Source organism: Amblyomma americanum, chromosome 11 (genome assembly GCF_052857255.1).
Source record: "Amblyomma americanum isolate KBUSLIRL-KWMA chromosome 11, ASM5285725v1, whole genome shotgun sequence".
NCBI lineage: Eukaryota > Metazoa > Arthropoda > Arachnida > Ixodida > Ixodidae > Amblyomma > Amblyomma americanum.
In genome coordinates, this window is record NC_135507.1 from 86,600,233 (window position 1) to 86,627,694 (window position 27,462).

The 27,462-nt window shown below is 46.5% G+C and overlaps 1 protein-coding gene and 1 pseudogene across 2 annotated transcripts in view; one reads left to right on the top strand and one right to left on the bottom strand.

The window, feature by feature from the left end:
* LOC144110751 (uncharacterized) overlaps nucleotides 1-27,462 on the bottom strand; it is an 85,197-nt gene continuing 57,735 nt past the window's right edge. For both annotated transcript variants that reach the window (XM_077643825.1, XM_077643824.1), the window contains 4 exons: nucleotides 26,636-26,887; nucleotides 15,699-15,909; nucleotides 7,359-7,525; nucleotides 1-903 (listed from right to left, as the gene is read on the bottom strand). In XM_077643825.1, the coding sequence (XP_077499951.1) occupies nucleotides 292-903; nucleotides 7,359-7,525; nucleotides 15,699-15,909; nucleotides 26,636-26,887 (1,242 nt within the window). In that variant the 3' untranslated portion in view covers nucleotides 1-291. The remainder of the gene's footprint in view (nucleotides 904-7,358; nucleotides 7,526-15,698; nucleotides 15,910-26,635; nucleotides 26,888-27,462) is intronic.
* On the top strand, nucleotides 1,954-2,820 carry LOC144110827 (uncharacterized; annotated as a pseudogene).

Below are 27,462 nucleotides of genomic sequence, written 5' to 3' on the forward strand. Positions count from 1 at the left end.
TCTTGAAACAACATTTTTTATTTTCCCATACTTGCACAGAACATACAAAACTATTACGCCAAAAGACCTATGGCAATGGCTGGTAAAAATAAATATTCCATGGTAGTATAAAGAGTAAAGCTATGGGTGCTAATGCTTTATGCGCAAACAATAATATTATACTATAATATTATCCTATAATTTTCTTTCCATCTATGATGGAGAACACTGCGGATAAATCCTGCTTGCGGACCAAATGACCTGACTCAATTCGAAAGCCTCTAAGCAGGACAGCATCTCAGAGGTAGATACTCAAGTCATGCCATTGGTCAAAGAGCTCTCGCCCCAGGATGCGCTTGGCACGGCTCCATCTGCACTGCTTTCAGCAATGGCCGTGTCGCCATCGCGCTCCTCCTGCCCTCCTTCTTGGGACCCGTTGCCAGACATGGCAGCTGCTGCTTCTGCAGCTAGCCGCTTGCGCTTTGCCCATGCCGCCTTTACCCATGGCTTCTTCACTTTCTTCGGGGTGTAGTAAGACTTGGCACGTTTGGGATGAGTGCATGGAGGAAGTGCCACAGTGTCGATAACATTCTGTTCATCCACCAACAGTGGCCAAAGAAAGAATGAGAGAAAGCGACCGCACAACAGATCGTATTTTTTTCGAGTGTCTCGTAGCTGTTCACACCGACGGCAGGCATGCTGGTACAAGTCCGGTGCCCACTCTCGGCTGGCAAAGGAGCAGAGCTCATCCTCTGAAAGAGCTCTCGAGTGGCAATAAGTGCAGCGAATGCTGTCAATGTTTACTGCGTCAAGGGCCTCGCAGAGTTCCGGAAAGGCAGAGCCGTCACATAGGTAAAGCCAAGAGTCTGCGTGCTCTCCGTCTGCAAAACGATCCACGAGACGTCCAAACGTAGCCATGGTTGTCTGCAAAAAAACAAGGGTGGCCCCAAACATTTACATTTTGACATAAAGCTCACAAACTTAATGATAAAGAGGTTAAAATCAAACAAGACAACAAAGCCACGCAAAGAAACAGGAAACCACTCAGTGCCTACTTGCTGCCGACAGAAGTGACAGTCCACTCACTGTAGCAGAGAAGTAAAACTTGCGCAAAAGTTAATCAATACATATGCATTTATTTTTTTGGTAGGCCAATGTTGCCTATGAACCAACCACACATTTTTCTTTCCTGCTATTAACAAGCTTTTCACTTCAACATAACCTACAAGATAGGCTTACTTCATTGTGATGCAACGTGCCGACATACGCAGCATCAGAGTGAGCTGCTAAACCTTGTTAGTTTTGACTAGCATATTTCAAATCACTTACAATATTCTCATGGTAACATTTAAGCAACAAGGCACGTTTGCATCCAAATACACAGAAGTAGCCTCTTATATCTTGAGTGTTTTGGTAACCACTTTCTGAAGTTTAAAGTTAGGGTGCTTGGAAAAACAATTTTTTCAGGGAAAATCTAAGCTGTGACGAACATTAGTGACTTCGAAAATCATGCTTAACTGAAAGCTAAGCAGCTAAATTTTAACAACACTTTAATTACTGCAGTTTCGAGGTCAGTTTGTCATCTTCGCAGCCGCAGATATGATAAGCCGTATCGCTTTGTAAAACAGAAAATATCATTCTCTAAAACCCTCTACCCCAAAGAAACCTTACGCTTCTTTCTGCACAAAACTGGAACACACCACACAAGGTGCGCATGTACCCATTGGTGACAGGTTGCAATCTGAACTGCGCACAATTCGAATCATCTGCATTATTAGGTATACAGCGGCATACGGTTTCTTTTCTTTAGTCACATGGTACAGATGAATAGATTCATCATCGCAGCTGTAGTGTTTGTAATTGGCATTAAGCTGAATGTCAATATTAAGATGGCAACTAAGGTCAATAAAAACATGGCAGCTTAACGAACAAGCTCGCATCATCTGCGTCTTGCTCAGTCTAGACAATCAGACCCACTCCTGGTCTATAGGAACACTAAAATGGTGTCAGAAGTGTTCTTTAACCTCGTGTGAACATCAAATCGACAGCCATTCCGTCGTAGCATCCCCCAGAAGCAAGCAGCAACCAGTAGTCACAGCCATGGCGCATGTGCTCCCACCCTTCCCAAGTTTCGACCCTCGTGCGACCGACGCCAAAAACATAGGTCACGAGTCAACGAAGTGGATAGCAAGAATTGAGAACTTTCTTTTAGCGTGTGATATCACGACAGATGCGTGAAAGAAAGTGTTCCTCCTGCAGTATGTCTGTGAAGAAGTCTTCGACATATTTTGCTCACTCCCTGACAGCGCTAAACAAGCTGCAACGGCAATAAGCACGACCCAGGCCACGCAGAGCACATCGGCGCCAGAATATGATGCCGCACGAGCGAAACTGAACTCCTATTTTGCTCCACGAGTGAACTCAACATTTGCAATTTACAAATTCTGTCAAGCTCAGCAGAACGCTGGTGAGTCACTGGACGCCTTCTACGCGCGCCTCCGTCAGCTTTCTCGCCACTGTAACTACGAACATGTCCACGCTGAAGTGCAGAACCAAATCATCCTCGCCACAACATTGTCTCACCTCCATAAATATGCGATGCTCCATTCCCTCACTTTACCGGACTTACTTAACCAAGGAAGAATGTTCGAGGATGTCGAACGGGATGTGTCCGAAATCGAAAAGAACGTCGAAAGCAATGCGGCGGTATTTGCAATGCACAAGGAAGGACAACACCATGGTCAACACCAAAGAAAGGATCAGCAGATGCCACGACAGACCTTCGCACCGCAACGGCCTCGTGTTTCATTAGCAAGTTGTCACAACTGTGGCGGCAAGTGACCTCAACAAGGCGGACGATTAAGCTGGCCCGCATGGGGCAAGACATGCAAGGCATGGAACAAGATTGGTCACTTTGCATGATTCTGCCGTTCAACGACGAGAATGGTACAAGCAGTGGACTATGACAGTGGTCCAAACAGAAACTGGTAGGCAGCCTGCAGTAGGAAGAATTCAAGTACTAAAGAGCATGCAGCCACCTGTGACACCAGTTCAAGCAGCGACGAATATGTTTTTGCTGCTACGACTTCCCTTCACGCAAGCCCGTCTCCAAAAGCTATTAGCACTGTCAACAATGTACCGGTCACTTTCGTAATTGACACAGGTGCAACAGTGTAACTGACACAAGTGCAACAGTGTTAACTGTTGCTCAAAATGACTTCAAGAGCTATCGCCTCAATGTGAATCTCCAGGAAACATCCACCAGAGTGTTCCCACACAAAGCAACATATCCCCTTGATCTTCTAGGCAAAGTCTCTGTCACAATGAGGTACAAAGGTAAGTGCAATGAAGAAGACATCTTGGTCATTCCAGGAAACTGTGCACCACTCTTAACCTTCACAGCAGCATCCAACCAGGGTCTTGTCAAGACCACGTACCAAGTTCACGAGCAACCAGGTGACAAGTCGATCGTGGAAGCATTCCCCAAGTTGTTTAGTGGAGTTGGAAAACTCAAAAACCAACAGATCCACCTTTTCATGGACGACACTGTCCCACCCGTTGCACAGCCACATAGGCATATTCCATTTGCCTTACCTGATGCCACAGAAAAAGAACGTGAACACCTCAAGTCAGAAGACATCATTGAGCCAGCCATTGGACCTACACCCTGGGTGTCCCCTGTGGGCTTTGTGCCTAATTGTGCCTAAACCACATCAGCCTGATGAAATTCGAATCTGCATTGACGTGCGTGTTGTGAACACTGCCAATCAACGTGAACGACATTTGTCTCCAACAGTGGATGACACCATTGTTGCCTTGAATGGATCAACAGTATTCTCCAACCTTGATCTCAAGAATGGGTATCATCAGTTGGAACTTGACACATCTTCAAGGCAGCTCACAACATTCTCAACACATGTTGGCTTGTTTCGCTACAAACGCCTAAACTTTGGCATCAGCAGTGCAGCTGAAATCTTTCAGAACACCATCCGCCACGTGCTGAATGGCATCCCCAAAGTCCTAAATTTTAGTGATGACATTCTTGTCTTTGGACAAACAAAACAGCAGCACGACGCCTCTTTAGAAGCCGTTCTGCATAGACTCCAAGAAGCTGGATTGACACTCAATGAAAGAAGTGTCACTTTCATCAACGAGAACTGAACTTCTTTGTACTTATTTTTTTAACTGATGGTGCACGTCCTGATCCCAAGAAAGTAGCAGCCTTTCTGCAAACCAAAACACCGGAGTCACCTCAAGAACTGAACAGCCTGCTAGGAATGGTCAACTACTCAGGAAAATTTCTAAGAAATCTAGCCAACCTCACACAGCCCTTACGTGAACTGACAATGAAGAATGTTTCATGGGAGTGGACAGAACAACGTCAGAACACCCTTGAGAGCATGAAGCAAGCCATGTCCAATGCCTCCAACCACCTTGCTTACTTTGACCCATCCAAACCGACACAACTGGTAGTAGACGCAAGTCCACATGGACTAGGTTCAATCCTCACACAGCGTGTCACGGAACACGCTGCAGTGACTGCTTTAGCAAGCAGAGCACTTACACAAGTTGAAAGCCGTTACTCCCAAATAGAACGTGAGATGCTCGCAGCTGTATGGGCCATGGAACACTTCCGCCTTTATCTTTGTGGAGTTCACTTCCTTTTGCTGACTGATCACAAGCCTTTAGTGAACATATAAGGAAATCCACGATCATCACCATCTGCCCGCAATGAGCGCCTCGCTTTATGTATTCAACAGTACAAGTTCGATGTGCAACACACTGCTGGAAGCAGCAACCCTTCCGATTATCTTTCCAGGCATTCGGTTTCTGAGATGCAGATGTGTGCCCTCATCAACAAGGTGCCCAATGAGTGTGTTAACATTATCCAGCGCCACAGCATCCCAAATTCCTTCTCGGCTTAAGTCGCTGAAGAAACTAAAGCCAACAGCTACAGTTGCTTACCAGTGCTATCCAGCACCCCACACTCAACAGCTGGGTCTCAAACGAACTGAAGCCATTTGCACCTGTAAAGGCAGAGCTAACAACAACACCTGAAAGCATCATTCTTCGAGGAACACGCCTAGTTCTTCCCAATAGCCTGCAGAAACAAGCAGTGCTGCTGGCCCACAAAGGCCATCAAGGGATCGTCAAAACAAAACAACTGTTGAGGGAAAAGGTCTGATTTCCAGATATGGACAAGCTCGCGCGCACTTTGAGTAAAAGCTGCCTACCATGTCAAGCAGCTGTTCCCCGAGCAAAGATAGAACCACTTGCCATCACTGAACCACCCAATGGTCCCAGGAAGGAAGTGTCGGTTGACTTTTGTGGTCCTTTCCCAGATGGAAAATCTGCCATGGTGGTAATAGATGACTTTTCATGATATCCAGTACTGCAAGTCATACACTCCACAAGTGCAAACAACGTATTTCCTGCCCTGCGACAAGTGTTCTGCCAGTTCAGAATCCCAGCACAGGTGAAAAGCGACAATGGACCACCATTCCAAGGAATAATGTTTGCTGCCTTCTCAAAGGAGCTGGGATTTCGACAGCATCGAGTCCACACCTTTGTGGCCTCTGGCTAATGGTGAAGTTGAACGGTTTATGAGCATGTTCACACATTCAGCTTGAGAACACAGATTGGAAAGTAGAACTCGACTCTTTCCTCTTAACATACAGGTCTTCGAAACACCTCACAACAGGAAGATTACCATATGAACTGCTGTCCGGCCGACCGATGAGACATCTTCTGCCTTGCTACACTGAAGCTCCTTTGGAAACTGAAGACTTGAAGTTGAAAGTAACTGTGCTCAAGAAAAACACTTACAACAAACATCACGCTGACACACGAAGGCATGCTCAACCACATCGCTTCTGTGTTGGTCAAAGAGTCTTGTGTAAGCAGGACAGATACGACAAGTTCACTCCGTACTATGATCCAGACCATTATACCATTGTCAGCGTTCATGGATCACAAATCAAGGAATCGAGAGGAAATAGAGTGATAACGTGCAATTCAAGCTTTTTCAAAGATGCCTCTGGCCTTTGAGAAGCACCAGCCACACCACTCGACTGTGATATCGTATATTCACCACCTACTTCAGTGCCAGGTACTGCACCACCTGTATTGCACCAGAGTTCTCTAATGGAGTGCTACCCAAAGGGAAACAGAAAGCCTCCTCGTCATCTGTCAGACTTCACAACATGACTTTGTGACTGTTAGTTGCCAGGAGACATTCACGATCTTTCTGCAGTGAACTGACATTCAGTCAACATTCCCCAAGGAGGGTAGTGTAGTGTTTTTAATTGGCATTTAGCCGAATGTTAATATTGTGTTGGCAACTAAGGTCAATAAAAACATGGCAACTTAACGAACAAGCTCGCATCATCTGCGTCCCACTCAATCTAGACAATCGACCCACTCCTGGTCCACGGGAACACTAAACCAGCCTCCACAGCAGTCATTTTCAAGAGCATTACATTTATGTAACCATGATACCTCACTAGGGCACTCTCCAAAAAAGCATTTGCCACCATAATACTGCACCTCTCTTGTTATGAATTTGCACAGGCCTACAATCCGCAACAACTATCCTTGGCAACAGATTAAAGCACCCAGGGCCGAAACACATCCTCTCTTCCTACACAGCGAAATACAGTTTTAGGTTGCAGCTAATACTTTGCAGTTCAAATAGAGTGCATAGTGGAAATACCGATGATTTCAGACATATTTCTGACATAACTGCAGTTTCAGCATTACAGAGTCACAACAGAAACAACTTTTTTGATCACAGCAAATTTTCTTAGGATCCTGAGGTTAAGAGATGCTTCCATAGATGGCACGAGTTTTACCAGCAACGAAAGAAAGCAACCACGCAGCTGAAACAGTTGTAGATGCTCCGGCCCTGCAGCATTACCTTCACTGTCAAGAAGAGTTGTCACGGAGCATAAAGAAACAGAAAGCTGGGGGAAATGCGGTGTGGAGAGACGAACAGCCTTCACAAAGGAAATAGCCACGATGCAATTCCAAGCCGGTTCTGTTTGTCTCCATTTGTTTCTCCCTCCTCACTTCCACAATTGCTGAGTTATTGAAATGCCCTACGGCTGAGCTCGATTCGTGCAACCGTGTTGCTGTGCATGTTGTCAAACGAAGACAGCCTCAAGCTCTGCACAAGTAGCCAACTGTATCTGTGCGCCATCTTTTTATCCCTGCTTCCATTTGCTGCAGTGCAAGGCTGGTGCCTACCCTTGGCTAACCTCCTTGCTGCTCCTCCTCTGCTCTCTCTCTCTCACCATTAATACCAGTTACTGACGTTCTCACCACCCCACACAAGGCAGCAGGCTGAGGTATATATGTTAGAGCAAAGCGGCAGTATCCACCTCATTTGGCGAAAGCAAGGGAGCCAGGTGGCTACTCCCCACGTGGTAGTCTGCGGGCACGACCAGCACGCTCATGCCGAAGAATTCCTCGAACGCAGGAAGGGTGCCCACTTCCTCAACCTCAGGGTCTCCCGGTGGTCTCTCCAGGCCGTATATGTCGTGAAGAACTGCAAGAGAGAGAGGTGTAAATTTCGATTCAGATGCACCCATGTATGGCACATATATCGATAAACTAGCACACAATCTGCTTCTGTGACAACATTCACGTGCCAGAGTCGCTGAATCTTTGACACACGCCTGCCAGTACAGACGAAAGTGTGCAGTACGATAAGCGGATGGTGATGAGCTGGTGCAATTGGCAGCACGATGCTCGCCACATAATGAGAGCCCAGCAGCCGTGATTATGCAAGAATGCCAGAACCAAAAGAGAGTATTAAATCTCAGCTCTAGCCCCCTTTCATGAGCCAATCAAGTTGCAATTAAGAACATCCCAAACACCTGCCACTTAACTCCCTGAGTGATTCATTAATGCATTCACTGCTTCACTCATCCGTTTATCGATCCCTGTATGCATATCTATTCACATATTTATCTGTTTATGTGCTCATTTACTTAGCTGGACAACACTGCCAGTCGCCTTTTGGCAACCAAGGCAGAGGTGTTCAAGAGAGGTATTTGTATGTTGCCTCAGGATTGCACACCTCTACATGGGAGCCAGAGACAAAATGACAACATAAGGCTATGTGCACCGGAACTGCCCTTTACATTCTCTCGGTGCAACACCTACTCGATGGCTGCTGCACCATATGTGGGCACAACCCGCGAATATGACACAGCTCTCGCCTTGCTCACACAGGAGACCTGCGCCGACTGCCTCCAGCTTGCGGAACATTGAAGCTACCTCTGTAGCTACCAGACATCAGCTTCAGCAGCATCTGCTGCTGATCAGCATAAAGCAATGAAAATGAGCACCCGTACAGATGTTATCAGTTCCCAAGAACGATTCGGGGTGCTCAGTACACTGCAGCATTGTCCCTCAGCATGGCGCCTTAGCAAGGGGCTTTCCATTCGTGTTCATGGAAATGCTCAGAATCATGTCAGGCAGCAGAAGAGGTGCAAGGCATGCGAGCTGGAACCCTACTCAGGGGCTTATTTTCCTCGCTTCCAATAAAACTTCAATGCTAGCGCAAGTGTGCGCAAGTCTGGAATGACTTTCAAAGCAGCAAATATGCCAGTTCCAAGCAACCACTAGCATTTTTGGCAAACATAGCAAAATACACCAGAGTGCAACATGGATCTGCAAGCATCATTGAAGTGACTAAACAATATTAGTCAAATCTCAGTTATGCAGGCTCAAAAAGGATCAGATTATTTTTTTTCAAATGTAAGCATAATTCAATCCAAAGATGGCCCAATAAAATGACAGAATTATGATCTGCATTGTGTGAGCACCTGCTTCAGAGAAGCATCTGCTCTTTCTGTAACCTATTCGAGTATATTTGACCACTCAACACTGAGGATAGCTGATGAATCTGCAGTGGCCTTCACTCGTCATGACCCTGTTGTCCGAGCCACTCAGCCGCCTCTTCCTCACAGCCACCACAGTTCGCAAGGTTCCTTCCTCGAAAGGTGCGTGCAAAGAAAACTGGACAGACACCCATGTACGACCTCAACTTCAACACGAGAACTACGTATCTCAAGCTACGAAGTCTCAACACAACACTATGACTTACATCAGGCAGCCATAGACAGCAAACCACACTGTACGGCTTTTTGACAAAGGTTCTCAGACCAGACCAAGTGCCACACACATGTACATGTTGTTTGAATTAACAAATTTTTTTTTGTTATGGCAACATAACTACTACAGCACAAAACCGTCGGCTCCAATAAATCTAGTAATTTGGCTTAACCCAGTAAACCAGATTTCACTGCAAAAGGCAATATCCATGCACTGAGCAATTAAACAACTGTAGGCCAGTTGCCTGAAATAAGCAAGAAAATCACAGCATCACCACAAGCAAGAGCACACATTTTGGGCATATCCTGCTAGATGTTGTTCAACTTCCACCGAGTGGAGAGACAAGTGATTAATTGTGCTGGAGATGCGCCCAAAACACCAGGTGTCTCGGAAAGTTAGAAGGGCCAGGTACGGATCGGAGCTTTTCTCAAGCAGGTCCTTCACTGTCCGCACCATACGCTCAGCCTCTCCGTTACTCTGGGGGTATCGAGGGCTGCTTGTCTCAAGACGGAATCCATAAGATTGGGCAAACTCGGCAATATCATTGGATACGAACTGAGGTCCGTTGTCTGTCCGCACGACGTCGGGAATCCCGAAGTGAGCAAAGCAACTCTTCACAGCAGCAATAAACGCCGTAGCAGTTATAGTCCACAGTGTGATCACTTCAGGGAATTAGAGTAGTAATCGACAATCAGAACATAGTCACATCCTTTAAACTAGAACAGGTCGATACCGAGGTGTTGCCATGGCCTCTCCCGTGTGGGAGTTGACATCAGTGGCTCTGAACGTACGACTCGAGTCTCGACAGATTTCGGACACTGGGCCACAAGGTGTTCAACATGCAGGTTGCAATTTGGCCACCAAACGCACTCTCGGGCGCGTTCTTGACAGCGGCGTATCTTTTGATGCCCTTCGTGCAGCAGTGCAAGAATGTCGAAACGACGGAATGACGATACAGCGATCCAACAGAAGCAGACCCTCGTACACACTCAGTCTGTCTCTCTCCTTCCAGTATGGTGCTATGTGGGTTGGTACTCTGTTCTTGGAAGGCCAGCCTCTCTCAGAGTAAGTCACGACTGAGGAGCACTCCCCATCTTGAGCTTGCTGTCGGCGAACATCATCTAGCCAACTTTGCACTCAAGGAGGTAGATCCTTCAAGACCTCACCGATGAAGATTTCCAGGCTGTTAACGGCTTTCGAGGTTGGCGAGCCACAGGGTGCTCGTGATAGAGTGTCGGCCATAGCTATGAGTTTCCCTGGTACATACTTGACAGTGTACTGATAGCGCATCAGCTTTATCCGCATTCGCTGTACTCGAAGTGGCAAGATTTCAAGATCCTTGCTCGCAAGGAGGGATACGAGAGGAAGATGATCCATCTCAACCTCAGAGCTTAGACCGCGAAGATACTGGTCAAACCTAGCCACGGCGCATGTGACTGCCAGAGATTCTTTTTCCGTCTGACTGTAGCATCCCTCTGTAGGAGTGAGGGATCTAGAAGCGTAGGCCACAACACATTGGAGTCCCGAAGGCTGATCTTGGACCAAGATGGCCCCCAGACCGTGAGAGTGTGCATCAGCTGATACTACAGTCTGGTAATGCGGGTGGTACTTTGCCATACACGTTTCCGAGCTGAGCGACGACTTGATGCGAGTGAAAGCTTCCCCAAATCCAAGTGGTGTTCTTGTTCAAGAGAGAACGAATGGGTGTCGTGATATCAGACAGGTTTGGAATGAAACGGCATTCCAAGCAACCGGCGAACTCCACTGACATTAACTGGTGCCGGGAGATCCTTGATAGCCTTTACCTTATCTGGGTCTGGCGAAATTCCTTGCGCATCCACAACGACTCCAAGGAACTTGACAGAAGACACTCGGAACAGACACTTCTTTTCATTGAGAGTTACCCCAGCTTGATTTAGGTGAGCCAAAACTTTAGCTAGGCATCAGTCGTGCTCACGCTGGTCCCTACCGAAGACTAGTATATCGTCGATCATATTGTCAACTCCGGAAGTGCCTTCTAACAGTCTTGACATGAAGTGCTGGAAGTATTCAGGCGCCGTCACGAGGCCAAATGGAAGACGCCTGTAAAAGTAGCGGCCAAAGGGAGTGATAAACGTTGTCAGTTCTTCACTCTCACAACTTAATTTGATTTGGTGGAAGCTGGACCTTGCGTCGAGCTTGGAAAGGACTTGTGCCCCATTAAGTTGGCCTAAGATGTCTTCCACTGTTGGCAAGACGTAGCACTCCCGCTGGATGACCTTGTTAAGCTTCGTTAGGTCGACACAGAGCCTGTACCCCCCAGATGGCTTCGGCACAATGACAAGGGCCGAACACCATGCAGTTGGCGTATCCACTTTCCGGATGGCCCCTTGGGTTTTCATGTTGTCCAGTTCTTTCTTCATGCTCTCGAGCAGAGGAAGGGGTATTCGGCTTTGGACGCCCAGTGAAAAAGAACAAGCATCAGGACAGAGGTGGATGTGGTATTTCTCTTGTGCTTCCCCCAGCCAACGAAAGATATTGAGCTGGGTTGAACGAACGCTCTCGACTCAGTTCACAAACTGAACGATGCCTGAGTCTTCGATTGCCGGTAGTCCAAGAAGGTGGGTAGTCTGATTCTTGATGACATACAATGTCTGGACACAGTCACTCTGTTGCGCCACTCCAGGGTAGCAGGGAAAGTTCCCAGCACGCACAACCGATGATTCCGTGACCAGATACCTCGGCTTCTGCTTCATTCAGCACATGAGGCAATCCCGGGAAAGAAAGCGAAACTACCGTTACCTCTGCTCACGAGTCTATTTTGAACTTTGCAAGGTGGCCATTCACGCGTAGGTCGGTGTACCTTGCCCAATGCGTACTGAGCGCATCAAGTTTCATAGAACCGAGCAGCTCTTTTCGTTGCTTTGCCTAGCAAACTTCTACAAAATGACCCTGCTTTCTGCAGAAATGGCACGTAGCCTTGCGTGCAAGGCATTCGTTTCGCGGGTGGATACTACGGCCGCAATAACTGCAAGCTGACCCATTCAGCAGCACTGGCTTGCCACTGCGTGACGATGCGCATGCCGTTATTGCGTCGCACCACGTCGACGTTCAGACTATCGAAAGCTGTGCTGTCACGTGAGCTTGCACGGGAGAGAGGCTTTTTTTCAGCGTCCTCACGCAGACGTGCTTGACACAGTGCTTCTTCTGCCATGAGTTTTGTGCAGCAGCACAACTGGTCAGATAGCTTTTCATCCCGCAATCCCATGACAAACTTGTCCCAAACAAGGCGGTCTTCCACTTCAGGGCTTTTGTATCTGCAACGTTTTACGAGATTGCGAAGCGCCATGAAGAGGTCATCGACTGACTCACCCTGCTGCTGTGTTTGGCGATGGAACTGACGGCTTTCGTAAATCTCGTTGAAGGGGTGCACGAAATGCAAGGCAAGCTTATCCTTGACAACCGAAAATGAGAGGGTTTCCGGAGTTGAAGCTCCCAAAGATGACAAGACACTGCGTGCTTGAGGCCCCATACAATACAGAAGCGTGCGCACCTGCACCTCGTCGGTGGCTGTATTCAGGCCAGTGGCGAAGGCGTAGTCTTCGTATGTCGCTACCCATGTTGGCCACTCTCCTGGGCTTGTAAAGGTGAATGGTGGAGGGGGTTGAAGTCCGGGCGAACCGACACGCACGACGTTGACCTTGGAGGCACAGGCCTTGTGGTCAGATCACCTCCGCTTGCCGCTCTAGTGCCATTGCATTCAATCCGGTCGATACCGATTCCTCGAATAACCACCACACCGTGTCTTTTCCGAAACAGGATTAGCAACGACAGAGCTTGTCATGCACGTCAAGCAAGCCATGCTCCATAAATTGGCAACGTTGACGCCAGTTTGCCATGTGGCAGCATGGGCATTAGGCGATTCATTCAAGTAAGTGGCACCATGGAACTGCTCCTGCCAAGACCAATGTGACATCAACCCTCATGGCCAACGTCATCAGCCATGACCTATATGGCATAGGACCAAATACAATCAAAATGAAATAAGTTGCCAGAAACTCATACAGTGGGATTACGATAACACTCTGCAACCGAGACTGCTTGCTAATCTCATTCATTCCCATTATTGCACCCATAAATCCCCACTAACCCACAAATCACTCATTAATCCCTGCTTATCACTTTCATCCACCCATTAATCCACCCTAATCCATTATCAGGGGTGGACCAACTTTAAAATTTTATCCCATTTGCTTTTTTAAGATGTGGTTAAAAAGGGCCCCCAGATTTTCATATCACTCACCCTTACACAAAGGGGGGGGGTCACTCAGTATCTCAAGACTTTTTGTAGCGATAGCTACATAACGGTAGCATTTCGAGCCTTCAGCGTGGCGGTTCCGCCACCCTGTGGCTGCACCGCCACCCTGTGGTTGTGCTGCCATGCTGTCACGTGGTTGGTCACATGGTGCGGAGCAGCTGCTGGCAGCACAGTGCCATGGCTGATCACGTGGTTTGTCACATGGTTGGTGATGTCACCAGCCGTGTGGTGCGGAGCAGCTGCTGCTGGTGGCGGCACAGCGCGCCGGCGAAACCGAGCTGCACCAGCGGTGAGCGTGCGCCGTGTCAAGTGGGACGAAGATGAAGGAACACCCAGCGAAACGGACCAGTGAAACACTGACTTAAATTATAAACAAGTTCCACCCGGCCAGCTGTAGATATAACGTCACTCTAGGTTTAACCACAGCTAAACCACTGCCAATTTCTTTTTGAACCCCAATCATCCCCCAATATGGCAACAGATGGAATCAACAATCAAGATTATCTGCCATCGCTCTGCCTCCATCCCTATAAAATTCGTCCTCATCGGCCCAGCAGGAATAAAAAGTCCATAGTCCAGGCCTCTCATAAACCTTATTATTACAGCTCTTTCTCTTTATTAGCAATGCTTGCCCAGCAAGAAAACACGCAAGTAATTACTAGTAGACTCGTGATAATTCAAACTCGGTTAATCCAAACAAATTTTAGAATTTTGTTTGGCTGGCTATAATCAATGCATTTTAAAGGCACTTAATTCATACCGCGATTTCTCTTCAATTCGGTTAATTCAAACTTTTTTAAGGTTTATGGTTTATTGGGGTTTAACGTCCCAAAGCGACTCGGGCTATGAGGGATGCCGCAGTGGAGAGCTCCGGAACTTTCGACCACCTGGGGTTCTTTAACATGCACTGACATCACACAATACATGGGCCTCTAGAATTCTGCCTCCATCGAAAGTCGACTGCAGCGGCCGGGATCGAACCCATTCAAACTTAGTGTTGCTGACGGTGCTCTCGGTGTGCGAAATGGCAGCGACTGAGGTAGGATGAGTCAGGTTTGAGGCGCTGTGTGAACTGAAAATCCGGCCCCTCCAACCGGTTGGCTCTGACGCGAAGGGGGGTTGAGTAGGTCGGTGGTGCCCCTTAGCTACACAGTTTCCATTTTTGAGCTCGTGAGGCAGAAAAGCCGTCTGCCCGCCTGCCGCGGCTCCGTCACATCGCTCCAGCAATGCGCAGAACCGGCATCCCACTCCCCAAAGGCGGCTGCTGATAAGCGGCGGCGGCCCGATAACACTGTCGTGTTCTGCTATTAAAAACGAAGCTTAAGCGTCCTCCAAGTCTTTTTTTCTTCTTTCTTCTGGAAGGCACCTCGCTGTTCCAGCACAAATGTGCATTTCCCTCGCATCCGTCCGCGTGGTCCTGTGCGTCGATAATTCACGCTTGTTATGAGCTGCTCGTTGTGTGGTGAAGCCTCTTTACATGGACACCGATACATGTGAGGAAGCTCCATTCCTACTGCATCGCTCCTGTGAAGAAGACTGCGGAAAGCCAAACTGTTTTGGAGCAGTTGTGCTTTGATATTTTCAACAGTGGGCATGCACTACAAAATGACAGTATTGGCAAAAAACCACCATTGCACTGCTGCGCACTTTTTCACTTAAAGTGCGAAACAGTTTCAGGAATTTTTTTTTTCTAGCCAATCAACTTTTCCACCTTCTGATGATTCGGACCTTTTTTTTTGTCCCATGAAGTTTTTATTTTTTCTCTAATGTGAAACCAAACCATTATTGACAACTTACTTTTGATCACACTTCAGTAAACCAACTTATCACTGCTTTCTACTCATATTTTATGTTGTGCTAAAGCATTTAGCTACATTTGCATAGACAAACATTCAAAATACTATTTGTATAAGTAGATATTGATACCGTGAATTACAATCAGTCGTGCATCATACTGAGGTGCACTTATGATAATTCAAACTTACTGATAACTGAAAAAAAATCGCTAGTTTGTTGAAGTTGAATTAACGAGAGTCTATTGTGTTTACCTTTCTCATGTAGTAATTCTTCTTTTTAACAGCCCTTCCAATGGCCGCAGCACTATAGTATCACTGTTTATCTTATTTTATTTTCTACAATGCAAAGTAATTCTGTACCTGTTATTTTTGGACTGCTAATTAGATTAAGTTCGTAACAATTAGTGGCACAGGCCAGGACACAATTTTCTCAGTATTTTTTAATAGCCCCACCATAGTATCAAGCCGTCCAGCGGGCAAGCTGCTCAGCGCGTGGACGCACGCACCATTTTTCACGGCCTGCCACTCCTGGCGCTCGTAGGCGCCCAGGTTGGGCGCGATGGTCCGCTGCCCTGGCTGCGCATATTGGGCAATCTCCTTGTTCAGGGCCTTGGCCTGGGCAAGCTCATAGTTGGGGGGGCGGCCATTCAGGAACAGGTAGCGCATCCGCTGGTACAACCGCAGGCAGGCTTCTCGGTCCAGGTTCTGGCCCTCGCCCTGCAGCGTATTTTCACAATATAACACCTGGCACCACTCCTGGCCTCAGTGTGCCTTGCATTTCAGGCACACTTTGGATCATATGGTGGCCCCAGTACATTACAGACAGAACGATACTGAGGATGAATTGAAGTTTGACAGTACGAAAATACGTATTACCTAGTTCTCGTGAGCAAGAGGCCATTTTCGCTAAAAACAGAATGCTCTTAGGCTAGAAAAGAACAAAATTAAGAAGGGCACTTACGGAACTTGCATGGGAGTAATGCAAAAGCATTCCAATTCTAATCAAACTCTATTCCAATTACATTCTAAATCTATTCCAATTACTTGCTATTCCTTTGGGGCAGTTCTAGTTCTGTACTGGCTAACATTTCGTATTTTCCCACCTTTGATGATGTGACACCATTTCGACCAACCGTGAGTTTTATAACGTAACTTTTTGGGTGACGCTGGATTTTCGTGTCGTTATGCCATCTAATGCTGTCATACAGAAATATAATGTACAGGTGTCGCCGCTGCAGGCTTTCTTGAAGAGCAGTTTGTGGAGAAGTAAAGGTAGCTTTTACAGGCGTAGCGATAAGCCAAGGATACACGATCATTCACTACTAAAAAGGTGACCTCTCAAATCCTATTTAATGCTGGCATCAGTAGCTTCTAATGACTGGCATGAAAACCAATAATTCTATTATGCAATGCGCTTTTGACAGCAATAAATCTGTATTTTGCTGCCGAACAAACCTGACAGTCACAAAGAACAAACACATATATTTATTTTCTCGAAACAAAGATATGCTCTTATTTTTCAAAAGGTGATCATCGGAATTATTTTAAGCCCCAATATATTGAAGCCGAGGGTTGGACGTAAATGCGTCTGGTCGGAGGTGTACATGAAGAAGAAGGCAGAACATAGACCAAAATAAAAAATGAACTTTTAAATGACATTTCGGCTCCAAACGTCTCAAAAAGAGCCGAAATGTCATTTAAAAGCTCATTTTTCATTTTTATTTTGGTCGGCGTTCTGCCTTCTTCTTTGCCCCAATATACTGATTTTACAAAAGCAAGCATTTTCTCATTGCACGCAGTTCTTCATTACATGCAGTCTTTGCATCAGGACCCAAGGCTATTAGCGATTATACCCGTTGCAATACGATGAGCACTAGCTGTTCTTTTTGTGCTTTTACAACTGCTGCATCTGCCATGCGTGAATTTGTAAAGATTGCATTCCCTTGTGGGAGTATTCGCGCAAGGTGCTAGGCATGAGCTGTCCACAGAGACTGGACACGTTATCATGCCTCCGCAGAGGGGCACCCCACACCTGCCTTCCAGTCAAGCTAGGATTCATGGACGATGGATAAACACGGCAACTAATATGTTTCAGCCAGGAAACTTGCTATAACAGCTAGCGCTGTAAAAATCAGGCATGGACCGTACAGAAGGTACATTTATCTTCTACACTATTTTTCGATACATTTCGTGTACCGTTATTAGGTATTGCTTGAAAAAAGCGAAAGCATTGCAGTATTAGCATCAAAAATAAATTTTCAGTGTATCATGTATTTTAGCCATACTAGATACTCAAAAATAAAATGTGCCGCAGATTTTGAAATCACGAAGTTGGACACTGGGCCAGCGGTGCTCACTCAGGTGGTAGCATACTGAGAAAAGGAATGAAGTGCAATTAGAGAGACAGAATGCCAATGCCGTCAACCAAGCCAGTCTTATTTCGTCCTACATTTGTTGTATGGCAGGCAGATGAGATATACCATACGCCTCTGCACACTCAGTGACAGAGGGACTAGGAGACATGCTCTGTGTTGTGGCAGAAACAGCAGCCCTTCATTCTTATTTCAGGTTGCAGTTGTTGCCAACAAAAACAGACAACTTGTGCCACCATGGTCAGGAGTTTACAGAAGATTTGTTGTTAACTTTGTCAGCACAATAAAAGTGCACAGATGGGTCAGTGGGGTCATCGGCGCTGGCAGCGTCAAATGGATCAGCTGGAGCATTCCTTTCTTTTGAAGAAGAAGGTGCTACAACAAGCCATAGTTCTCAAGAGGCACGAGCGAAACTTGAGTTTCTTAGCCACAACCATCAAGTCGACCTGGCTATTTGCGTCACTCTCATTCTTTGATAGAAAGCACCTTCATAAAGAACAACATGGCAACGAGCTTGTCTGTTTCTGCAGAGAGGATCTTTTCATTTTTGCTGCATGGCCGCATCATGGGGCTTTCTCGAACCGGCGGTGCGAGAAAATGCTGTTACTTAAAACTGTTATGTAAAAATAGCACCTAAATAACAAGATTAGCAAGACCTATTGTGCCTAATAGAAACTTTCAATCCATTTATTTTTGTCCCTTTCCTTCCACATTTCAACCAAGGGTGTTCAGCTTCAGAAGTCTGTTGAACAGAGTGCTGGGGAAATAACTTTGGTTCTCCGCACCTTTTAGCACAGGGCAAAGGCAGAGGCAACTCAGTAAATACTGCAGTAAGAAACAAAAACAATGATAGTCGATTTCCATAGTTATGCCAGATGTAAATTAGATGCACTAGCACTACGTGGTCAATGTTTTGCATAACAGTCGAGCCCATATATAACGGCCCCACTTAAGACAAATTTTCGCTTAAAACGAATGAGACCTGCGTGATTGTCAAAATATAGATTGTTTCAATGGCACAAAATCACATGCATAACGAATGTCATTAAGCAGTGCTGATCGGTTATAGCGAACGGACGGCACAAACCCGGCGCCTCGATGCGAGATAACCTGCCTCTGACCGCCTTGCGCACCCGGCACGCGGCATGTTTCCCAAGCCTCATCGCAGGCCAACTGCCCGCCCCGTTTCGCGCTGCTCTTGAGCAAGCTACCCTTCCCCGCCGATGCGACTTCCAACATCGCCCTCCCGGCCCCCTCCTCGCAACTCCGCTTCCCTTTCCTCACTCTCGCAAATCCGCACGTGGCCTCTGCGATCAACCGAAGGAGGCCTTCCGTGGGAGCCAAGAGGTGGCCGCACTGGCGCTCATGGACGCCCCTCACTGGTCTCTCCGCTGGCGCTGTGCTTCTGCATCTTTAGCTTGGCTGGCTTGATTGCCACCTGCGTACGTTGCACGTCTACCCTATCAGGCGCTTTTGTCACCTTTGTTGCGGTGCGGACATTTCGTTGGCTTCGTTCAAATCTCGGGCCCTGGTTGTAATTCAGGATGGCGGATGGGAACACGGTGCCCATTTCCATTGTATTCATCGGTAGAGATCATGAAAGCGGCCTGGACGGAGGTGACGGCCACTGGCGAGCGGAGCTGCTTCCGCAAGGCCGGCATCGTCGACGCAGTGTCTGATGCCGAGCCTGATGCTTCGGAAGATGACCAACCTGGCGGCAATTTGTGGCAGCGCGTCGTCGACTCCGACATGGGGGGGTCATGACTTTGGTTGGAATGATTTTATTTCTGTCGATGACGATGCCAACACCGCGGAACTGTGCATGGACGAGGGCATCGTTTCTGAAGTGTCAGATGAAGTTGAAACTTCAGAGCCAGCACCCATAAGCGTTCCTGTAGCAGTGAGCTACATAGAGAGCCTCAGACAACTTGTCTATGCCAAGGGCCTCGGCTATAGCACGCTTCTGCTTTAAATAAACTGGAAACCTCACTCATTGGATCTGCGCTGCCGAAACAGACGTCCATCACGGACTTCTTCACAAAGAAAAAAAATTTGTGTTTTGACAAGCAACTGTTTTTAAAGCTGTGGTCCACTTACTACGAACTTCGGGATATAACGAATGGACGCCGCGTGACGCTCATGTTCGTTATAAGCGGTCTCGACTGTATCATAATTATGCTCTGTTATGCAATATGATATTGATGTGGGAATAAAGTTTCATATCAGCCAACGCGGTGGCTCAGTAGTTATGGTGGTCAGCTGCTGACCCAAAAGATGAGAGTTCGATTCCGCCTGTGGCAGTCGAATTTCGATGGAGGTGAAATTTTAGAGGCCTATGTACTGTGCTATGTCTGTGCACATTAAAGAACCCCAGGTGGTCAGAACTTCCAGAGTCCTTCACTACGACATCTCGTTAAACCACCACAAACTGTAAGGTGTAAAACTTTCAGAAAACAGTGTGCTATGTTGAATAGACTAAAGATTCCAGAAATCATAGACCTTAAAGGGGCCCCAAAACACATTTTCAGTGCATTCTTTTGCCTGTTGGTTGCATAGAATGTGTTATAGTGATGGTATTAGCACTGGTCGTACAGCGTATACTGCAGTTTTAAATATTTTAATTAGCTTGCAAAAACAAATTCTTGGCGCTGACAGTGTCACCATACAGTGGCGGTTTTTAGCAGTGGATATTACATCACTTAGTGGGAGCTTGATGATTGGATAAAGAGTAAATATAGTGCAAAATGTGTTAATAACTAGAGATACGTTTTGTCAATTTTTTGTGTTTTATATTACATTAATAAAACCAACTTGTTTGCCCTAGATAAAAGCACTGTAAATAAAGCAAAACAAAAATACATCACCAAACGCTCTGGCTACTTTTTGCATCGAAGAACTTTGCGCCTCTCTGTAAACATCCTACGGCCTAGCACTCAATACTTATCGCTACTCTCTATGTATCCGAGGGCGGCTTTGCAGAATCGATCCAATTAAGCCATTGCACTTTAAAAGCGTTCGTTTCGGTTCGAAGGAAGGATGCGTTCGTTTCACATTTAGCAGGCAGTGCGCATCGTCAGCTTGTGGAGGATCACTGGCCGGCGGCACCAGATGGCGCCACGTTCCCATCAACAGCGCGCGCTGGTTGCTCGCCGTGACCAACCAGCGCGCTAGGAGCGATGAGCGATGGTTGGCGGTAAGCACTAGTGGTACGCACTATGCTAAATGTGTCTGATATTTTGCGCAGGCTGTCACACCTATGCAGTATCTTGCGCTCGAGTTCGGATCCATAAGTAAGGGAACATCACTGATCAGTGTTCACTTCTGCACCGTCGACGTGACGGTGAAGCATCGCTGGGTCAGCTGGGCGTTCACGTGGTTGTTGTAACCATGCAAGCGGCGCTGCCAGCCTTGGCATGAATGAATGGGAGAGTGAAATGGGAATGGGAAGCTTCGTGAAAATCGAGTAGAGGGCAGCACTGTTTGCTTGTATTTCGAAATTTCTTCATTGAATAACTCCCGTTCCTATGCATCGATTCTAGTAAATCTTTTTGAGTCAGCATCCGTGTGACATTAAGAATCCATCTGAAGCACAATTGGCATCTGTTCAAGCGGTGTTTCGCAGCCCCTTTAAGAAAGTTCTCCACTTACCTAATCATATTGCCAGCATTATTAATACTAGTGAATACAGTGATGTATCGAAGTACTGAAGACACAGTATCAATTATCTATATCGGAAATCAATTTCGGTTATGTATCTTGTATCACTATTAGAAATGCAATTTTTCAGGGTACTGGGTATCGGTATCGTGTATAGTTTTGTGAAGTGTCGTGCCCAGCCCTGGTAAAAATCATAATCAGAAGCCAACTCAGGTGAAATCCAGCAAACCTTCATGGAAAGCCTCCATATTTTTTGGGGCCCTAAAAGTATTGACAGGATTAAAATTCATTGACAGCTATTAAGGTATTTATACTTTATGATATACTGCGGTAGAGAATATGAGAGTGACTTCACATATGCCTGGCTATAGGGCACTCTTTTTAGTTTTTCACACAGTCGTTTTTCGTCCAGGTCTCCTCTCCAGTCCGCTGCTCTAGAAGCACAGCACCGCCGATGATCCTTCCTTCGGGCAGCATGTTTCGCAGCAGCTGCTGCAGGTGGATCGTGCTACATTCCTCTGCTCTCGCCTTACACTCATCCTCTTTCCGTGGTAACCATGTTCCGGATGGTTACTGTAGCAGGCCTTCCTACATTCTCTATATATCCTTCTTCACTCATCGTGCCCTCCTACTCCTTCTAGGGTAACTACTCTTCAGCTAGTTCCTGTGGCACCAGGTTGCGCCTTGTAACTCTCTCGCCATACCCACCTCCTGAAATGGCTATCATCCTCTGGTTGGGAATTTTTCTGCTCTCCCGATACCCTCCGCCTACCACGGTAATAACCCTCCGGATGGTTCCTGCCGTAACCACCCACCAGTTAACAATTTCGCTGCTGATGTCATTTTCCTCCTTGCATGATAGGCACCCTCTGTGAGGTTTCCATGGTAATGCACCCACCAGTCATGCCAACGATTATAACATAATACTGCTACTACTACAATGTGAAACCCAAAAATCAGTGCTTAACAGCTATTGCTGTAACACGTAGAAATATTCCCAGATAAGTGCAGATTGAAGAAGGGCAAAGTACCAATTGTATCGGACATGTGTAGCAATTGTATCGGACACGTGTAGCGATTGTATTGGACACGTGTAGCGATTGTATCAGCGCAGATGCGTATCAGTGATGCGCAGTATGTACAGCGTGCTAGCTCGTACCTTAATAAGTTGTGCCCTCAATAAACATACATTTCATTTTTGCACAGACTATGTTGCTGTAAGCATGGTCCCACATGCCTGATACTTGCCCACTGATACTTGCTGATATTTGATACTGCCCGGGTCGAAAGCTGCGCAACGTGCAGAAAATACGCATGCAGACAAGCACAGGAACCACTTCTAATGCGACCAGTTCCCAAATGTGCTTGGTACAGGGTTGGAGTGGTTATCTTTCTTATGCGGCAAAATCATATGTGTTTGGCTATGGTGCCTTTTCTAATTTTCCCGAGGTCGACAACCTGGAAGACACAACTGTGGAAACCACGATTGCAGCCCTTAGCGCCATGTTTGCCAGGTATGGTGTATCAGTGGAAGTCTGCACAGATAACGAACCCAGATGTCGAGCCACGAATTTGCCACCTTTGCCAAAACGTACAGCTTCTATCATAAAGCCTTGAGCACCCGTTATCGACACTCGAACTGCAGACCCTGAAAAATACCCTCGAGGCACAGGAGGATTTCTGGCTTGGTCTTCTAGCATATCTCTACACCTCTTGAAGATGGGCACTCTCCGGGTGAGCTTCTTCAGAGGAGGCGACTTCGTTCTCACCTTCCCGGCTTTGGAAGGGTGTCCGGGACCAAAGTGAGGAAACACCACCAAGCCAGGGCTGGAAAGCCTTCGGCAGTACTATACAGAGGCAAAAAGGTGCGGCTTCACAATGCTGCGGGTTGGTCACGGAATGCGACGATCATAGCTGAAAGCGCTCCCCTATCTACTTGGTACAAACCCAAGATCATCGTGTGCTGCGGTGAAACTGCCGGCACCTACCTAGGATGGAGGAGCGATATAGCAGTGACAGCGATGACAATGATGAGGAGAGTCTCAAGGGGTTCCCACTCCCACACACAACAGTGTGCGACACCAACGGAACTAACTGCGCAAGCCTGTCGAGTAACTTCATGAAACAGCGAGGGATTGATGCTACCAGTAAGTGGCCGCGATCCTCCACCGAGCATCCCATCGCAGCCCCCTGTGAGAAGGTCAACTCGTAGCAACCAGCCCCCACAGAGTTAAGTTATGACAAACACAAGTACCAATTAAGTGCCTTAGCTATGACTGATAGTTATATTTATCTATGTGTTTAATTTTGTTCGTTCCCGAGGGAGGATGTATCGGACACATGTAGTGATTGTATCAGCAGAGATTCGCATCAGTGATGCGCAGTATGTACAGTGCGCTAGCTCGTGCTTTCACATGTTGTGCCCTCAATAAACATGCATTCCATTCTTGCTCGGGCCATGTTGCTGTAAGCGTCGTCCCAACTGCCTGATACCGCAATATGTTCAGTCTACTGCCAGCCTTCAAGGCTTTTATCAGCAGGCTTCATTTTCATCAAGTGCATTCCACTAAACAACTCGAACAAAAATCAGTGCAGCACTGAACACAGCAAGGTAAGTAACACTGCTGAGAGAAAGGAGCATGCGTAAATTTGACTACAGCAGCAGTGGCCAATATGTCTGCCACTGTTCGAACGATGCTGCTAACCGTGGGGTTGGAGTACCAGGCAGGAAGAGGAGGCGGAGAAGTCGGAGAATGCCACCTCTCTCCTGTATGCACCCTCCCATCCGTCGACTCTGAAACGAACTCGGTCCTCGCTTCGCGTCCGCACTCCCGGCAATCGTAGTATGCTGGCGCCATAATTTCGCAAATAACCCATACTGCTAGCACTGTGTGAAGGCTATGCCTTGTTGTTTTGCGCCACCCTTGTACCCAGACTGTTGGAACACCTCTTGATATGTCACTACAGAAGCAAAAGCTGTGGAGACTGCTACATTCGCCACAAGGTAGTGCTTGTGGCACACGAACACAGCATATTGTGTTTCTACATGGCTCAATGAGATCGTAAGTAGATGTTTTTCTTATGGCCATTCAAGTCGTATCATTATTTTTGTTATTATGTTATTATCGTTATGGTTTGGTCAAATTTCTAGCAACACTGCATTGGCTATAAATGTTTGGCAGGGTGCGTTTGCTACATTAAGGTCAACTGCCGCAGCGCTTCTGTAACATGTACACAAACTTCCATAAAAGCCGTGTTCGATATTCGAGAAGCTTCGCAATATCGAGATTCCCTACAAGGAGGGTCAACTATACATCCAGGTTTAATAGCACTACATTGCCTATGTGCTGTAATCAGTCTTCTGTCCCTGTATAAAAGAGCCTGCGAATAGCTGCACACCCTGGAAAAGATGGCTTCAATAGTGCAGACTTGTTCCTTTGCGCCAGACATTCTGAATTTCGTTCTACTGCTCTGGTCAGAAAGGAATGCAATCCTTTGCATCAACTGTTCCCAGTTAATGGCGTGTAAAAGAAAAATCCAGCCAATTTTTGTTTTTTGCACTTGCTCTGAAGTTATGAAATGCCCCTGCTCACATGCAAAGCAGTCTTATGGGCTAGCAGGTTGAAGTGAAAATGACGATGATGACACGTTTTAAGGCGATAGCCATTAATGGCTCATACTCGCAGTGACCGTCCGTCCGTTACATCACCACCTATGTCATGTGACCTTGTGATGTCACCTGATCTTAAGGTCACGTAATCTATAATTTGAGTCAAAATTGCAAATCAGTGCGATGAGTCACAAACAGCTTTCACCTTCCTGCAGTTAAGAGATTATTAAGTGCCTCCCACGAATTTATGTTAGGTGTGGAACAACAGCGAAGTGCACTGTAACAAGACTAGATGGGCCAAACAAGCGATCTCCTCGCTCTGCGAGTGGCCTCGTTGCTGTTGTGTGTTGTGTAGCTTTGGCAGTGGCCAGCTCTGGACTAACTCGTGGCATGAGGGCATTCAGTTCCTTTTTACGCGATAGTGTATACAGCTCATTTGGTTGGAAAGCCATCAGTGTAGTAGTAGTCGGCACCGCGTGTCGGAAATAATCGGGGGCTACGTAAAAATATCGTATCATGGTAATTTGTGGTTCTAGAGGCTGACGAGTGATTGCTGTGTGATAGGCGATGAAGTGTTAATTAAATCGTTCTAACTGATTTGTTAATTAAATCGTTCTAACTGATTAACTAAAGAAATAAAAAATGGAAAAATTGTTCAAAGGTGTAAAAATGCTAAGAATTAAAAGCCAATGCTTGACGATGCTAATTAAGAAAATTTAGAGTTTAATTGCTCAATTATTTCATTAAAGAATTGAAAAATAAAAAGAAAATTACATTCAAAGATGTCAAACTGCTCCAAATGGAAAGCCTACCCCACTACGCTTTTGCGTCGATGCGGAGCGTAAGTGTCTTTTCCAATCCAATTTTTTCTTCAAGTCTTTGTGTAATGCTCCCGACTTTTTATTTTTCTATATCTTAGTTTTTAAAAAACACATTATTAATTATTATTGCAGAGAATAAAAGTTCCGACCACCACTGACAACAGGAATAAAAAAATGGTTGCCTGCTACGGATTCATCCAGTCCTTATATTGTAGCACAGGGGGTCTCCGATCCCTTGTCAGTACTGATGGAGAGGTCTGAGGACCCTCGAGAGCCCCCTGATTATAAGCACTGAATTAATCTACCAAACCAGTGAGCATGGTAGCACGTCCTCCGCCATTTTCTCACAGACATATTTTGCCAGCAGCACTAATGTAATTTTTTTACTGCGGAATTTCTAACGTCATGTGCACATTCTAAGCATTCAGTAAAAACTCTGATATGCGAGATAACTAGGTGTGAAATATGACACCACACAAAGTGCCAATTAACAATTCAGCACAACTCAGAGCTCACCTTGTACGTGGTAAAGGAAGTAGCTTGGCCCACTTAATTCCTAAGGTCTCACTCTCCTTCTACAACGAACAAAACTCACTAGATATTTCTTTGCTAGCAATGCACACAGAGCAACTCTATGCCAGGCTGTCCTCGTTACAAACTTGCAGTGTGCCCCCTTAATCTCACACCATCATTTTGTAAAACACTGTGAGACTTCACCACGCCAACTGCCCAACCATATATCATGATCGCACTAAAAACTTTTCACGTTCTTTCATCTTCCCCACAGAGTGACAAATTACAACAATTCAATCCAAATAAGTCCCTGCAGTCATCATTGTTGAATGGTTCAATGTGACCTTTTTCTTGTACTCACACTTACCATCTCCGCTTCATTTACAAATACCGTCACTCTCTTGAAACCTTGACAAAGCACTTTGTGCAAAACAAAAAACAGCTCCATGCAAGGAACAAACAGGACAAACCTTGCACAGCTTCAGCGCAACCTCCCTCTGCGTTGACGTGGTGATCATACGGCAGATACGCCGAAACACATCATACCGCCGGTCCATCGCCGAAGTCATGCCACGGCGGTCCCTCGCCACCTTGTCACCGGATGTCGCGTAGTACTTTTGCAAGTCAGCCACTGTGACTTCATCCTTCTCCATCAGCTGCTTGAGCCGCTTGTAGCGCGACAACACTGAGCCGGGTGTCCGCCAGGGCATATCTTTGGAGACCTGAACATACATGTATCACGCCAACTGGCCCACTGCAGCAGCACAACATGCCAACTATGCATAGATTTTAATGGCGCAAGGACGGCATAGCAAGACAACAGGCCGGCACCTTGGTAGTTAGTAATCAAATAGTGATTATTTTAGCTTATGCAAGAAAAAACTTGACCACGTACGTGTAGGCAAGCCCAAATCTAACAGCCCCACTTAAAACAAATGCTTCCATAGTACAAGTGAAACTAATGTGACCATTACGATCCACATATGGGCTATGTTACCGAGCATCAATAATAGCGAACACTTGTAGACATGGGACTTGGTTCTAGCAAGCAGACAGGAACCACAAACTTGTGGAAGATGGAGGAGCATTGAAAGTTCAACCGAAGAATCAAAACCTCATCGGGGGACAATTTCAACTTGATAAACTTGTCAAAAACGTCGGCAGCATAACAGACAGATGCCAACAAGCCCTGCCACTTGTGCACAACGCCACCGTAGCCTACTTCGATGGCAACGTATGGCTTGCCTGCAGATGGAAGCAACCTTGTGGCAAGCAAGGAATAGGCGCAATGTTTACA